This window comes from Littorina saxatilis, linkage group LG6 (assembly GCF_037325665.1).
Source record: "Littorina saxatilis isolate snail1 linkage group LG6, US_GU_Lsax_2.0, whole genome shotgun sequence".
NCBI classification, from domain to species: domain Eukaryota; kingdom Metazoa; phylum Mollusca; class Gastropoda; order Littorinimorpha; family Littorinidae; genus Littorina; species Littorina saxatilis.
Window position 1 is genome coordinate 25,257,172 of NC_090250.1, and position 17,323 is coordinate 25,274,494.

At 39.0% G+C, this 17,323-nt stretch overlaps 2 protein-coding genes across 2 annotated transcripts; both read right to left on the bottom strand.

Moving 5' to 3' along the window:
• Positions 1 to 89: 89 nt before the first annotated feature.
• LOC138968821 (uncharacterized) lies at positions 90 to 4,070 on the bottom strand. The gene is made up of 3 exons (XM_070341473.1): positions 3,762 to 4,070; positions 2,991 to 3,095; positions 90 to 2,103 (listed from the first exon to the last, which is right to left on the bottom strand). The coding sequence occupies exons 1-3, from the start codon at positions 4,068 to 4,070 to the stop codon at positions 1,957 to 1,959; spliced, it is 561 nt and encodes a 186-aa protein (XP_070197574.1). The 3' UTR covers positions 90 to 1,956.
• Positions 4,071 to 4,427: 357 nt separating this feature from the next.
• Positions 4,428 to 17,054, bottom strand: LOC138968822 (diphthamide biosynthesis protein 3-like). Its single transcript, XM_070341474.1, has 4 exons — positions 16,760 to 17,054; positions 10,994 to 11,068; positions 6,237 to 6,309; positions 4,428 to 4,571 (listed from the first exon to the last, which is right to left on the bottom strand). Exons 1-3 carry the CDS (start codon positions 16,865 to 16,867, stop codon positions 6,241 to 6,243), a joined length of 252 nt encoding a protein of 83 aa, XP_070197575.1. The 5' UTR covers positions 16,868 to 17,054; the 3' UTR covers positions 4,428 to 4,571; positions 6,237 to 6,240.
• Between the last annotated feature and the right edge of the window lie 269 nt (positions 17,055 to 17,323).

The window sequence follows — 17,323 nt, forward strand, 5'->3', positions numbered from 1 at the left end:
TACAAGGTGATCTTTGCTCATGAACACACACACGCGCACATTCACACACTCCCGTTCATACAAAAAAGTAATTACCTCCTGCAGCATAGTGAGTGGTTTTATCTTTATGGTAAAACCCTATTTTCAGGTCATGGCCTGTCATGTGGAGATTGTAAGCAACTCGTCTCCAAATTAGTTTTCACAATATTTTTGTTATTAAAAATTGGTCACAGTATGTGTGCCCATGGGTGTGAAGAAATTGTATGCACACAGTACAAATTTGCACCAAACACTCGGTTTTGTAGTTCATAGCTTTCTTCCTCGGATTTTAAAAATAAACATCCTGCCCCACACCCCTAAGGGTATTAATGAAGTTGCTCCTGCTGCTCTCTTCTAAACTGAGCAAAAAATTATTGCACCCATTGAGATTTGAGATCCTGAAAGTTTCTAAGCAATCCATTAAGGAATTGCTGAAATGCAGCGCTTTTTGTCATGGTACCCCTCAAAATGGACGCAAAAACCTCGTTTTCTACTGCTCATGCACTCCACACCTGCATCAGTAGAAATAACATTACACAAGAGATACGCAAGATAGCAAAACAAAACAACCTGTTCTGGTTAGATGATTGATTTGGCTTTCTCCTGGTATGTAAAGGTTGCCAAATTAAGCCTATTCTGATTTTTTTGTCAATTTTTTAATTGGTACCTGACGTTTTTGTCAGGTCGATATTGGGGGTACCCTTTCTTCGGCGGCGGTCACGTGATACCTATAACAGAAATCTTTGATCCGAAAAGTGTGCCATATAGCCAAGTGAAGGGCCTTGAATGGCATATTAAGTTTGAATGAAATGACTTGGGATTCAATGTTTTAGCTGGGGTACGAAAATGGGTGCAATAATTCTTTTGCTCAGTTTAGTTACATGTACCACATTAGTATGGTGAGCTTAAAATGTCTGAAGTGCACAATACAATGTATGTGAATGATAACATTTTGAAAACTGAAGAGTGTCAGCTTTCTTAGACAAGGGAGGAAACTCTTAACTGCAACTCAAAAACAAAGCTGACGTTATGGTTGTTTCGATTTTTGTTGTTCCTTAGTAAGTAAGTACGAAAACTGCTGATAACAATTCCTAAAACAATAGGCATGTAACTTGTAACAAAGTTTTGTGTGTGTGCCTGGTATTGTCTGTTGCAAATAAAACATTCAGCATAATTTCAAATGCAGATCTCATACTTATATTCATTTCTTTATTTTGCCATGATTCTGTAGCTGTCCTTCACATGATTTCAACTAAGACAGCCTTGCATTAATGAAGAGATAAAAGCATTCATTGATGATAATTTTCAAAAAAAGATTCACAACACTGACCACATCAATGATCATAATATCAGTCATGCAAGTCTTGCATCTTCCTTCACTTTTCCGTGCAAAATTCTGAACAGTGATGGCTGCGTGAACTCTGTGGTAGTCCTTCCACTTGCTATTGAAAAGGTCTGGGGTTCCAATCTTGATGGCCATTCTTACAGGATAAAGAAGGAGTTGGACTGCCTCAACCTGGGTCAACAGACCTGCAGAGTGTCACTTTCATGTGTTTACATTTGTCAAGCAGATTGAAATATCGGAGCCACTTTCATGTGTTAGCACCCGACTTGCCAAACAGATTGAAATGTCGGAGCTACTTTCATGTGTTTACACTTGCCAAACAGACCATGTGATCCACATCAGTGTTGGAGAGTCATGGAAACCCCAACTTGCTTGCACCACCCCAGGATACTGAGTTCGCTGCCTGAATGGCAGGCCAGAAAAAAAGAAAGTCCATTCACACAAAATTCAAGTGTATATTGGAGCTGTGGAAGCACAGGCATTTGATATAACCCAGCTTAGCCTTAAAAGTAGGTTGTTGAACACAACTAAATAGCCTTTGCTTCCACCTCAACAACTCCAGACACTGCATTGTTTGCTCTACCAGTCCAGGGTCAGCTTTTGGCATCTTCCTCCAATTCACCAATGTTGAAGTCTGCCACTTGCTGTGTTTCCAGCGCCACTTGTTGCTGATTGGTTGCCTGCACCGCTGTCTGCCTCAGCTGAAGGAACCGCAGCACCTCCGGTGATCGCATCAGTGCCTGGCAAAAAAGAGGAAGACACAGTAATGTCAATGTTGTTCTTATGCTGTTTATCTGTCGCACACTCTTGACACACTATTATACGGTGCAGATAAACCCTGCTTTTAAAAAGAGTTGAGGTCTAAAAAAAAAGGAGAAAGGAAGGGGAGAGAAGTCTTAGAAGTGGAGTTTCACTGTTCATGCACACACATAAAGTCATAATGCTGTACAAAAAACATTAAAGGTAAAACGATCTTATATTTACACGGACAGAATTTGATTTACACGATAGTGCAAGGGAGATAATCATCCTTAGTTTCATGCTTACTTCCCTTACATTATTACTCGTGTTGAGGAATCGGGTTATGTGCAAAGAAAAATATAAAAGCAAGAAAGGAAGAGAAGAAAAAAAAAATTCAGAGGGTAAATATAGCAAGCAACAAGTATGCACAAAAAAAGAAAAAAAGTGAAAAAGATAAACTCATGTGGTATAACATCGAAGAAATAAACAAAAGTTTGAAGATTGACAGGTACAATTCAGGGTACTCACATTCTATAACCCTCTAACACGTGCACTGGGGGCTAATGGTAGCAAGTAAATTGTAAAACCAACACACACAAAAACAACAACAAAACAAAAACAACTAACTCACAGGTATACTCAGAAACATAAACCTGTTCGCTGCCAGGACATAATTATACAAAGCACTTCCTCTGTTTACCCGAGTTTGACAACTTACAGTGTGCCCTTGCTGTATAAATGAATACACCACACACACACATTGTTTGTTTGTTGAATTCTTCTTGTATTGTTGTTTATGGAACGGTTCGTTGCCTCTTAAAGCAAGTAACCCAGGACGCCAGCTGACGTCCTGAAAGGGTTAAAATACAAGAGAAATAAAGCGTACCATTCTCTTCTCTGCTAGCACCTCTTCCAGCAGGCTCCCCTGTAGCGGCCCCTCCCCATCTGCTCCTGGCCACAGAGTGCTGTCACGTCCAGAATTATCTGTAGCCTGCACAGCAGTGGATACAGAAAGGGAAACGTTGAATCCCACGTAACAAGTCCACAAAACCTTACTTACAATACCCTGCTCAGTCCCTTTCCTCTGACAATATAATCTTGAAAACAAATTTTGAATGCTGGAATCAGAAGCAACAAATCTCAGTTAAGGGGCAAAGAAAACAAGAACACACACACACACACACACAACACACCTTCCAAACCTGCAAAAACAATCAAAGAAAAAGATTTAATATTGGATTGGATTGGATTGGATAAGATTTACAGTCCAGTGAGGTTACCCTCATGGAAATTCGGGCTGCTTTCTCCCCGGGGAAAGCGAGCTGCCATACATACGGCGCTACCCATTTTTTTTTTCCTGCATGCGTGTATTCATGTTTCCTGAGACTTAATGCCGTGTGAGATGGAATTTTTGAATATGTCTGTAATTAAATAACTTCAGGCCGTTAAGTTACAGCACACCTACAAAACTTAATACGCACACTGGCAGGAGAACTGGAGTTTTAAGTGGAATAAAGAGAAAATTTGCTAGCATCTTGTATCCCAACTTTCCCATCCCATAGCTCTCTCTCCACATACACCAAAGACAGCAACAGAAGAAAACAATAACAAAACAAAACAAAACAAACCAACAACAAAACCGTTTCAGACCACCTACACTTTTTCTCCCATTGGTCTCGGCATCTTCAGCAGGTGTTGCACGTGCGCGTTTCTTCCGACCGGTGCTCAGCTGCCCACCGGCCTCGGCACCGTCCTCACTCCAAGCGGCACCGCCCGTCTTCAGCGACACACCCTTCTTGCTCTGCCATCCTTTGGCTTTAGAGTCCGGAGTCGGGGACTCGGAAACCTCACTCTTTGTGGACAGGTTTCTCTCTTTGTTGGCAGATGCCCTTCCCGTGAGTTCATGAGCTGCATCTTCCGAGAGACTGTTTTCTGAGGAGCACAGATCTACTGTGGGTGAAGCCATGGCCAACACAAAGAGAATGTTCTTCCTTTCTCCTCCTTCAGTAATGTGGAGGATCAAATTTCCTCCTTCAGTAATGTGGAGGATCAAATTTATGCAAACGTCATTACAAAATCCTACTCACTGGTTTGCGGTACTGGGAGACTTGGTTAAATTATGGAAATGATATCCCTACCACAGCGATTTACAGCAGGGAAACTGTATGGTGAATGTTCACAAGGGAGTTCATACATGTCATACCAAGGTTGTGGGATGCCACGTTCACTCAGGTGCACATGAATATTGTAATACACTCGACTCTCACAGTGATCAATGATGATCAGCAACTGATGTTTCCACATGTGACAACCTTAATATGTATCAAACTGATGTGCAGTGGAATGAAAGAGAAGTGTCAATACTGATGAACAAGTTTCTGTTTATAAGTATGTGGAGTTGCAGCTTGGAGACGTGGTGAAATCTTAATTGTTCTGTGCCGCAAGCAAAATGGGCTGATGCTGTGAACTGCAACAGAAAACAAGAAGGGCAAAGCCCATACGACTCACATGCTTTACACATTTTTCCTACCAAAATACATGTGACCTTGACCCAAGGTCAAGGTCATCCAAGGTCATGCAACACAAAGCTGTTAATTCAAGACATAGGAAGTACAATGGTGCTTATTGGCTCTTTCTACCATGAGATATGGTCACTTTTAGTGGTTCACTACCTTATTTTGGTCACATTTCATAAGGGTCAAAGTGACCTTGACCTTGATCATATGTGACCGAATGTGTCTCATGATGAAAGCATAACATGTGCCCCACATAATTTTTAAGTTTGAAACAGTTATCTTCCATAGTTCAGGGTCAAGGTCACTTCAAAATATGTATACAATCCAACTTTGAAGAGCTCCTGTGACCTTGACCTTGAAGCAAGGTAAACCAAACTGGTATCAAAAGATGGGGCTTACTTTGCCCTATATATCATATATAGGTGAGGTATTGAATCTCAAAAACTCCAGAGAAAATGGGAAAAATATGAAAAATAGCTGTTTTTTAGCCAACATTTATGGCCCCTGCGACCTTGACCTTGAAGCAAGGTCAAGATGCTATGTATGTTTTTTGGGGCCTTGTCATCATACACCATCTTGCCAAATTTGGTACTGATAGACTGAATAGTGTCCAAGAAATATCCAACGTTAAAGTTTTCCGGACGGACGGACGTACGGACGGACGACTCGGGTGAGTACATAGACTCACTTTTGCTTCGCATGTGAGTCAAAAACCCGCATTGTAAACGTCACATGCTCATATCATAAGTGTGCTTGTATGTGTGTGTGTTTGTATATATATGTGTGTGTGTTTGTGTGTGTGTGTACTGTGACCTCCACTCCTTCCCCTTACCCCCCCCCCCCCCCCCCCCCATCCCCCAAAAAGGGCCCAAAACAAAACAAAGCGCAATAAATCACATGGGATTTTTAATGCTTATGTGAGTGCCGTCTCATACATACACAATAGAAAATCGGTCACCAAAGTTCAGGGGAAGAGAACAAAGAAGTGAAAACTTGAGCAGTCAACCTAAAGACCACTTCAACACTCCACGGTTAAAGAGGACAGTCATACATCGTGACTGCTGCAGTGCTTGCAAAGACAGTGTGATCAGCAGTGACAAACTTAAGCCCTCAACAAATTGCAGGTTGTAAGGTGTCAGCTTCAGGGACTAAAGACCACGATCTAACAAGTCGTGATAGGACCGTAGCATGAGTGCTAGCTTAAAGATTACAAGACTATAGCAGATTTTTCACATTATCTCCCCGAAGAAGATGGCAGAAGTAAGGGGAGAGAGAAAGAAGGGAAGGGAGGGGGGGGGGGGGGGGGCTGGGGTTGGTGAGTGAGAGAAAGGAAGGAGGGGGTAGGGGGGAGCTATGAGTAGAGAACTTAAACAGAAAATAGAGATTTGCTGAGAAACATTTCAAGAAAGCAACAGGAATATTTTCTTCTGTGGTTCAATTCATCCATTATTTATTGACAATTTCAAACTTGCCTCCCTCAACACCCCCCCCCCCCCCCCCCGCCCCACCAATTCTCATTTTTGCCAGAGACAATCTAAACAGACAACTATAAAACAGTTGGAAAAAAGGCATCTGCACACACACAGCTAATGCAAGACAAGATTAAATATACACACATTACTACGCAAGGGCAAGCTCTTTCTTCACAGCAGGGACGGTTTTAGCTTCATCAGTCTGCAGAAAATCATCCTGGAAAAACACAGCAAAAATCTGAGTTACTGACTTTCCTGCTCATCAGTGAGGTACCAATAAGAAAAGGAAACACCCACATTTTGTAGCCCCACCTCCTCCCCTTCTTCTTTTTCAAATTATATAATATTTATCGTTCTTTAATTCACAGTGTCATTTTGTGCTTACTTAACTTTTGAGCCTTAGCAACTGAAGTTCAGGTAAAATTTAAATTAAAAAAGAAATTTATTTCTGATGAAGATTTATTTTTCAACACGCTCACATTTACCTATCAAAAGTCACACAAAAAGAAAAGAAAAAACACACACTAGCAACTAGCTACACACGCAATAAAATTTTCTCAACGCTTCCTTGCGAACTGAAGTATTTCATCAAAGCTAACAATCTATCTTTTGCACTTGACCTCAGTTCTTATTACTCTGACTTTTGATGCTTAGCCTTTAATTGAAGTTTTAAAGCCCAGTCAGAGAGATAATGCACCAATTTGGAATTCCTTCTGATCTCTACCCGAGAATAAATGACAGAAAGCCTTCGCTGTAGGGGGTGAGGTGAGACTTAAAGAACTAATCCTTTGTTTGAATGAGGGCTCTTTTTTGGGTGGAGGTGTCAAGAATAAAACTGAAACAAAAATCTAGATTAAAAATGCCAAAGGTGCTGAGGAAAGTAATCCTTCTGTGATAGGATTGAATTTGTTGCCCTGTCTCTTGTTTGCGATGTTTAATATCGTTTGAACAATTAATCAAGTAGGATGAAAACTTGTATCCACATTAACGTAATTGATTCTTGAGAGATTGCAGTGGTGCTTTGCTCTTTTTCTAAATAGTAAATGGCAATTTTATGCAGACTCAAAGAAAATTGACTCTTTATTATCCACCCTTCCACGAACCTTGCTTGTGTTTACACAGGGTTTATACAGTCTTGAAAAGTTCTTAAAAACCTGTAAAAAATGACTCCCCCTTTTTCAGTCTTTACAAGTTTGTAAAAATTGACTTGGTCTGTAAAAGTTACTGTGCGATTTGAAATTTATTGTTTTTAAAAGCGTGTGTTCTTTGTGCAGTTGTTCTTTGCTTTTTTTCTTAAATGGCAATTTTATGCAGACTCAAAGAAAATTGACTCTTCATCATCCACTATTTGTGTGTTTACACAGGATTCAAACTATCTTTAAAAATTCTTAAAAACTTGTAAAAAATTACTTTCCTTTATTCAGTCTCTAAAAGTTTTTAAAAATTGACCTGGGTTTGTGAAAGTTTGTTGAATATACGGTGTGATTGAAGCTTATTATTTTTACAAGCGTGTGCCCTCTTTGTGAATCACTGAATGTGCAAACTCCTAGGTGAAACAGTAGTTTTGGAAAAATTAGAGCTTAAAAAATAAACAAGTCGCGTAAGGCGAAATAACAACATTTAGTCAAGCTATCGAACGCACAGCATTTTTTCACCAAGACCGCATACTCGTAGTTTCGTCAGTCCACCGCTCGTGGCGTGGCAAAGGCAGTGAAATCGACAAGTCAGAATAGCGCAGTAATGGTCGCGCTGAACAGGATAACACGCTTTTCTGTATCTCTATTCTTTTTAGCATACTGAGTTTGTTTTTAATCCAAACATATCACATCTATATGTTTTTGGAATCAGGGACCGACAAGGAATAAGATGAAATTGTTTCTAAATCGAGTTTGGAAAATTAATTTTCATCATAATTTTCATATTTTTAATTTTCAGAGCTGGTTTGTAATCCAAATATAACATATGTATATGTTTTTGGAATCAGAAAATGACGAAGAATAAGATGAAATTGATTTTGGATCGTTTAAAATGTTTTTTTTTTAAATGACAAGTTTCCGATTTTTAATGACCAAATTCACTAATTATATTTTAAGCCACCAAGCTGAAATACAATACCAAAGTCCGGCCTTCGTCGAAGATTGCTTTGCCAAACTTTCAATCAATTTGATTGAATAATGAGGGGGTGACAGTGCCGCCTCAACTTTTACAGAAAGCCGGATATGACGTCATCAAAGGTATTTATCAAAACAAAACAAAATGTGCGGGGATATCATTTCCAGGGACTCTCATGTAAAATTTCATAAAGATCGGTTCAGTAGTTTAGTCTGAATCGCTCTACACACACACACAGACACACATACACCACGACCCTCGTCTCGATTCCCCTCTCTATGTTAAAACATTTGGTCAAAACTTGACTAAATGTAAAAACAAGAAAACAAATGTGCATGGATCCCATGCAAAGAGAAAGTAGATACTTGTATTATTAGTAAGTATTATTAGCAATTTAAGGAGCATTACTCAGTTACTTTAACGGACATTGCGTACTTGTTTGTCTTTATCGTTTTTATCTTGGTTGATACTTATGAGTGGCCGATATGGGGCGGGGATGTAGCTCAGTCGGTAGCGCGCTGGATTTGTATCCAGTTGGCCGCTGTCAGCGTGAGTTCGTCCCCTCGTTCGGCGAGAGATGTATTTCTCAGTCAACTTTGTGTGCAGACTCTCCTCGGTGTCCGAACACCCCCGTGTGTACACTATGGAAAGCCGTTTGGCTCATAACCATTACGCGTGTAATAAATCATAAATACACGCGTAATAAATGACTAATACATGTGTATTTTTTTCTTATTGCACGTGTAATTTATCTTTTTTCTCATGCTATGGAATAGCATAATGATTAAATACACGTGTAATAAATATTTCATACTCGTGTAAGAATTGATTAAATACACGTGTAATTAACATTTCATGCGCGTGTAAGAAATATTTAAATACACGTGTAATTATTTATTACACGTGTATTTAAATATTTTTTACACGCGCATGAAATGGTTATTACGCGTGTATTAATTATTTCTTACACGCGCATGAAATATTTCTTACGCGTGTATTAAATATTTCTTACACGCGCATGAAATATTTATTACGCGTGTATTTAATCATTTCGTACACGTGTATGACATTTTTATTCCACGTGTATTTAATCATTTCGTACACGTGTAAGACATGATTAAATACACGTGTAATACATTTTTCATACACGCGTAAGAAATGAATAAATACGCGTGTAATAAATATTTCATACAAGCGTTAAAAATGCAGGAGTCACGTGGTTAAGCGACTTAAAAACTCGGACTGGGAATCCACATGAAAAACACTCTATGCGTCTTCATCGCCTCACTTTGCACGCTTACAGCTCAAGATGGCGGAAGCGGCAAACGTCAATGTCACCTTAGAAGGTTTGCGAGAACAATTTAACGCCTTTGCCCAGGCTCGCACAGCATTGAAAATGGAATCTCCAGCAGGAAAAAGAAAAGCGTTGACTTTAGAGCAGCGTGTCGCTGCCTTGAACAAATTGGAATTTCCCGTTGAACCACCGATGAAGAGTTAGCTATTTTTAGCTTTGTGACGTCCGACTTGCGTAAGTTTGAATGCACAGTGTGTGTAGCAAACGGGGTAGGTGGAGGGTGGGGGGGGGGGGGGGGGGGGGGGGGGATGTTGTTGTTGTTGTTTGCTACATGTATCATTTGTTTACTCACATTTTCAGTGAGTCTCATGTTCAATCCATTGAAAGGGGCTGTTGGCCCATATGTATTCAATAGCTCAATTTCGCAAATTAATTATAAAGGAAAAATATGTGGAGCCGGTTGTAGTTAAATTTTGGGAACATAAATTTGATTTCAGGCCGGGAAAAGAGCAATGGTTAATGGTAAATAAAGTAACCACTGAAACAAGATTGCGAATGTTGCATTGGAAAATATTGCACAATATTTACCCCACAAATATTTTATTGTATAAAATAGGCATTTCCGTGAGTAATTGCTGTACTCACTGTGAGAACGAAATTGATTATATTGAACATTTTTTTTACTTTTGCCCAAAAATTAGGTCCATTTGGAAATGCGTTGAGGATAAAGTGAATTGTAAATATAATATGATTATTAAAATTACCGTAAAGGAAGTTTTTTTGGGCGTATTTGAAAATTCACAAAGTTCCAAGGCACTAATAAGTTATGTGAATTATTTGATTGTGATAGCCAAAATGTGTGTTGGTATTTATAGATATGGCTCCCCTCTGGATATTGTATGCATTTTTGAGAGGGAATTGTTATATAGAAAAGTTGCTTAAAATACATTTAGATATAGTAATGTTAATGGTAAAAACATTACTTAAAAAAAAAAAAAAAAAAAAAAATCAATGAAGAAGGATGCTCCCCGCCAACAACAACAAAAAAAAAAAAAGAAAAAAAAAAGGCAAAAAAGAAAGGGTTGAAGCAGCCTGCATGCAACTGAGATTTAAAAAAAAAAAAAAAAAAAGCTCAATTCTCTCTCTCTCTCTCTCTCTCTCTCTCTCTCTCTCTCTCTCTCTCTCTCTATTCCTGTCACCGCCCTCAATCTGTGCCTTGTACAATGATCTGGTAATTTTATTAAGTAATTTTATTTAAGTTTTTACCTTGTGTTTTGTGTTGAAAAATAAATACATACTCCAGAATTGACAAAAAGTGTCTTGTACATTTTACGTGCTCTTTGTAAAATATTGCCCCGGCCCCTCCACCTGTGAAGAAAGGACACCTGTCTAATAGGGACACCATTACCATACCCCAAGGGTGTCCTTTAGAGACAGGTTTTACTGTATGACAAAAACGATAATAAAATAGGTAACTGTCTGAAAGTGAAAGTACCATATCATAGATGACTTTGATGATGAGGGAACAGCTTGGACAGGTAGCTACTTCCTCCCCACTCTCTAAATCTTCCTGTGGACAGAACAAACACACATTTAGATAAACACACACACACAATGCACATACACCAAAAACACAAAACAAAAACCAATTAATTAATTTGAAAAGAAGACAGAAAAGAAAATGATAATAAAAAAAGCCAAATAAATAAGCAGTGTGACCCCCACCCACCCTCAAAGGACAAGAAGACAAAAACAAAGTTATATATATATATACTAATAACACAACACTGCTAACATTCACAAACAACCAATTCCTTCCACACATAGATCTTTGTAAAAAAAGAATCTACAATTAACCATATCCACATATCGAGACTCTGGGAGTTACTTCCCTTGTTTTAGGAAGCAAACACACACAAATGCCGCCTAACAAGCGCTGTGCTTGGGGACAATGTAAAACGGATGATAGGTATCCTGAACGCTGTGTTGGCGTGAAATTCATCCCATTTGTGAAACCGGGAAAGCATCCGTGTACCATCTAGATCGCTGCCTTCGCTGGATAAAAGCCTGCAATCGCCCAGCTTACCAGTTGAACGTCAACACAACCAAGTCGTACACGTACATTTGCAGCAAGGTCAGATCTCGCACGACTTTGATTCAAGGCCTATTGCTAATTTTTTGATGGTTTGGTCTCAGTGTCACAAAAATATGACGATCTAATCAATCACTGATTTAAAAAACAAGTATGTTGCCCTATATCCATTGACATTCTTAGTGAAATAGATCTATTTGAAATAGTATTTCACTGCCCCGACCGGCGAACTTGTTGCCGGCTGTATTGAGCTTGTGTGTTCGTGTAGGCTTACTCAAAAAGTCAAAATCACAGTCGTCTCCGAAACAAGCAATAATCAGAGTTGGGGGGAAAACATTTCGTTTGTTCAGTTTTGTTTTGTTCTTGATAGTTTGTTTATCTCTCACACACACACACACACACACACACACACACACACACACACACACACACATACATACATACATACACAAACACACGCGCGCACGCACACACATTGCACGTACGCGCACATACACACACCTACTGAGATATGCCTAACATACACGCACGCTTGCAAACACACACATAATACGCAAACGCAGTTTAATTTCCTCAATACAAGGCGAAAGGCACACACACACCACACACAAATAAACACACACACGCAGTCCCACACACACACACACACAACCCTCTCACACACAAATAAACCCACACACGCAGTCAACCCCCCCCCCCCACACGCACACAACCCTCACACACACAAATAAACACACACACGCAGTCCACCCCCCCCCACACACACACAACCCTCTCTGACACACACACCCGCCCAACCCCAGCGTCCAACTCAACTTTCACCAACAACCATACCCTACTCTCTCTCTCTCTCTCTCTCTCTCTCTCTCTCTCTCTCACACACACACACACACACACACACACACACACACACACACACACACACACACACACACACATACATACATCAGTACAGAAACACACGCGCGCACGCACACACATTGCACGTACGCGCACATACACACACCTACTGAGATATGCCTAACATACACGCACGCTTGCAAACACACACATAATACGCAAACGCAGTTTAATTTCCTCAATACAAGGCGAAAGGCACACACACACCACACACAAATAAACACACACACGCAGTCACACACACACACACACACACACACACAACCCTCACACACACAAATAAACCCACACACGCAGTCAACCCCCCCACACACACACACAACCCTCACACACACAAATAAACACACACACGCAGTCCACCCCCCCCCCCCACACACACAACCCTCTCTGACACACACACCCGCCCAACCCCAGCGTCCAACTCAACTTTCACCAACAACCATACCCTACTCTCACTATCGCTCTCTCTCTCTCTCTCACACACACACACACACACACACACACACAAGCTCACGCAAGCACAGCCACACACACACACAGCACGCGCATACACACACACTGACACACATCACACACACACACCCACACACACCTTTCGCAGTTCGCTCACAGTTCTTCTCTTTTCCATCGTCGCCATCTTCGAAGCTTGCTTCGCTTTTCAGGGGAGATAACCCGTTTATCACATTCGCTGCTGACTTGTGGGTCAAGTCTATTAGCACACATTTATTTGCAGTTTGCTGAACATTTGTTTACCTTTAAATTTAATAGGTCTATAAGTATAAGTATAAGAATAAACATGACTTTGTATGGTGTGTGCCTTATAAGTACAACCTTCTGTGTGTGTGTGTGTGTGTGTGTGTGTGTGTGTGTGTGTGTGTGTGTGTGTGTGTGTGTATATATGGCCCAAAGTCAGAATAGGTGTCCATTTTTGTGACATACAAAATCAATTTTAAAAATGAACATTTTCTTTGTTTTGAAAATAGAGATGTATTTTAGAGCATAAATACGCAAGGAACAGCTATGATTTAAGAAAACTCATGTTTGATCACTTCACAGATTCAGGTTTAAAAGTTTGCAGGAGTTCATAACTTCACACCGTCACAAAATTTAGACTTGTTAAATCATTGTTGCTACATGTATTGGGTCTGTTTTAGACATCTGAGCAAATTGCTACAGCAAATTACTTTGCATTTCAAGCAAGTTAAACTTGTTTTGGCCACGCATGATGCAGATGTGAACTCCATTAATGGGAAGTTCATAACTTCACATAATTTACTTTTATTGGTAAAATAAATTTAATTTATACAGGCAGGAAACAATTTGTTTTGTTTTTTAATCTGAAAAAAGTGAGCTGGAACATGAAGGTAATTTTTGAAGATGAAGTGTGGAGAAGATTTTTTGGTTATCTGTATTATTTATAGAAATTAATATTGTCACAATTTTTTCACAGCAAATATTGGCATAAGTTATCATTAAATCTACAATTTTGCTGTTTTTGTGCAAAATGTGCTTGAAAAGTACCATCAAAAGGATTTCAATACACCAAAATGTTTGTCTGACTCAAAGAGTTGGCAGAAACTGAAAGTATTTTTAGAATGTCCTAGGAGTTCATAACTTCACACCGTGACATCACAAACTATGGCTAATTCAAACCAAAGTAAGAAAGTGCATATGTCATCTTATTTTCTCTCCAGCTACTCTTTGTAATCAACATACAACTAAGTAATAAAAGTAAAACATTTGTGAAAACAAACGATAACAAAAATCATAAAATGTGAGCGTGCGCATAACTTCACAAGAATTTTTGTTATGTTGGTCTCTAGTACAGTTACTGTATAATATATTTGCAAAACAATGACAAACTGAGAACACAGAGTTATAGTATAGGCTAAAGCTGCACTTATATTACAAAATCAGATTTTAATTGCCAAAATAAAACAAATTGTTTGAAACTTGTGAAAGTTCATAACTTCACATCAATCACACATTTATACTAAAATAACTAACTAAAGTCTCTTGCAAATAATTCTAAACAAGGTTTTGTTACTTAATGATTTACTTAACCAAACTCAGTCATGAAAACTGTTACCGAAATCATTATTTAGTTAGTGTTTATGTCAGCTGACTGTGTGTTCATAACTTCACATCATTTATTTAACTGAAAAGCTACGTACTAAAATCTGCTGGTAAATTAAAATAAAAATGACATCAAACTGTAACAGCCTACTCTGGAGAAGAGCAGCACATCATTTGAGGTAGTGATTTAGTGTAGTAAATTAATTATTGTGTATAAATCATACTCATGGCATGTGTTCATAACTTCACACCGTGGGGCTGAGGGTCAGTTCATGTGAAGTTATGTACACCGTGCAGTCAACCCAGATTCATGCTGGAATTATCAAAATGTAATTTTGAGGGTTGATATTCAGAAAACTTCTTACAAAATGTCCAGATAAAGTCAAATGTACTCTTTTGCTATTAACAAGGCATTATTTTAAACACGCCCTTGAAAAATGAGCTTGAGTTATGTGAAGTTATGAACTTCATGACAAAACGGCTAAGTACTTCAGAAAGAAACAGTCAGCAGCCAGTAGATTCTTTTTGTGATGAAAATCATGGTACAGTGTAATTTGGAAACTGAAAATAGTCATTTTACATATATTTTGGGTTTTGACATGAGTTAGTAACTCTCACATAAAAATAGTGCGCAAGACACAGAGAAAATGGCTAACTAAAGCATACTGCTTGACTTTAGTGACAAAAATTGCTTAGTATCTAAATCTAATGTACTTTTATATGCAAAATTGCTGTTCCACTACAACCTTAACTTTCATGGCTAGCATTTAAGGACAAAAAACACTCTCAGTGGAGATGGTAGGAAAGTTCATAACTTTCTCACAAGAATTTTTTATTTCTCAATTACTCAAACACCAATGAATGAACTTGATGCAAACTTTCAGTGTGACTGCTGCTAGTGGATCCAAATGCATTACAAAGCTAGGTGTTCCCCAACCAGTCAATTTACTCTTTTTATAAGGCAAAAGGTTGGAAAGTTCATAACTCTTTTTTCACAAGAAAATCTGCACGTAAACTTCAAACTACTTTTGAACATGCAAAAACAAGTCAAACAACCCTTTTTATGTTTTATACCTCTGCAAAACATACTGTAAAATACTTTTTTACAAAAATATATCAGGTTTCAATCTTTAATTATTATTTAGAGCTGATCAGTGAACAAAAATGAAGTCTTACGGAAATAGTTATGAACTTTCTGTGAAATTTTGTCTCCCCATTTTCTGCAGGCTCACTGACAAAATTCAAAAACTTTGCTTTGTCAAAGGTACATTTGAGTTTTACTGGCTCAGTGAAAAGTCATTCATGACATTCTGTCCCATAAATATGACAGAGTAGACCATGTTTCAATATGCTGTAAGGTCATGTCACAAAAAATGGCCAAAATGTAGTGCTGCTGACTTCAGATAATGGCGAAATTTTCATTAAAAACAACAACTGAGCACACAATGTTTCTCTAGGTGTGTACTTCATACTTTTTTTTACAAGTCTCATTAATCTTTACAAGGATTTTATTTTTCTTTGATGTACAAATCAGGTTAGAGCCAAGGTTGCACAGCTATTTCAGCTGTGGACACCATTTCAGACTTAAGGCCATATGTGTGTGTGCCTGTGTGTGCGTGCAAGTGCACATGGGTTCAACTAGTGTGTTGACAAACTTAAATTTCAGTGACTTGCACTTTCAGCATGTGTGCAGCTCCGCCATTCGGTTGCACATTATGGGTCTTAAAGTTGAATACAGGAAATTAAAATTATGAATAGTACAAAGTGAGAAACTGTTTAGTTTGTTTATCGTGTTTGTGGTTTGTGTGTGTCACTGTGTGTGTGTGTGTGTGTGTGTGTGTGTGTGTGTGTGTGTGTGTGTGTGTGTGTGTGAGAGAGAGAGAGAGAGTTTTACACATTTTGTGTTACACAAACACTGACAGTGACACACAAGCAGTGAAGCACACAACACATTGACACAATGACACATGTTAAATACAATTCATACATGTACGTGTACCACAGTCCTAGATCCTATGTTGTTAAATTCACCTTTTTTATGTAGCTCACCGTTAACATGAAACACCGCAAAAACAGCATAGCATTCCGTTTTTTTCTGTTCGTTCCGAACTTGTAAACTTACACAAAAACAAAGACAACTGAACAAGAAAACAAAGACGCAACACCAAACGAAGACATTTCACAAGCGTTTACCTTCGTAATTTCGAATCGATCGCCACAAGGGCAAGGGTAGTAGTAGGTTTCAGTTTCTTCGTCATATTCCATGTCCTCAATTTCTATTTCATCGTGATAAGCGGCCATAATGGCTCATACAAAGCCTGTTTCCAGCGTAGACACAAAACCATGCGGACATTTTACCGGAAGTTGTGGCAATGCACACATCTTTTTACCACAAGAGTGAAAAATCCAGCCAGCTGCTCCACAAACTACCAAAAATGATGAACAAGTGAAACGTTCATCGCCCTGTATCAGACCAAACAGTACCCTTTGCGGGTTACATACATTTTATGTTTCATTTCTTACCACTGGGAAAAAGGCCGCTAACTCAAGGACATAGATTATTCAAGCAGGTTCTGAAACGGCGGCCTTGTTGATCTCGCATAAACTCCACACCGCCACCGGCTTATACTCTATCCTCCCAAAGCGGTACACTGATTTGACAGAAGAAAGCATGTCACTTTCTTGCAAGGGAACGAAATTCGTGGTGACATTCGATATCTTTTTCCATTGAATGACGGAAGGGAAGGATTTCGTTGT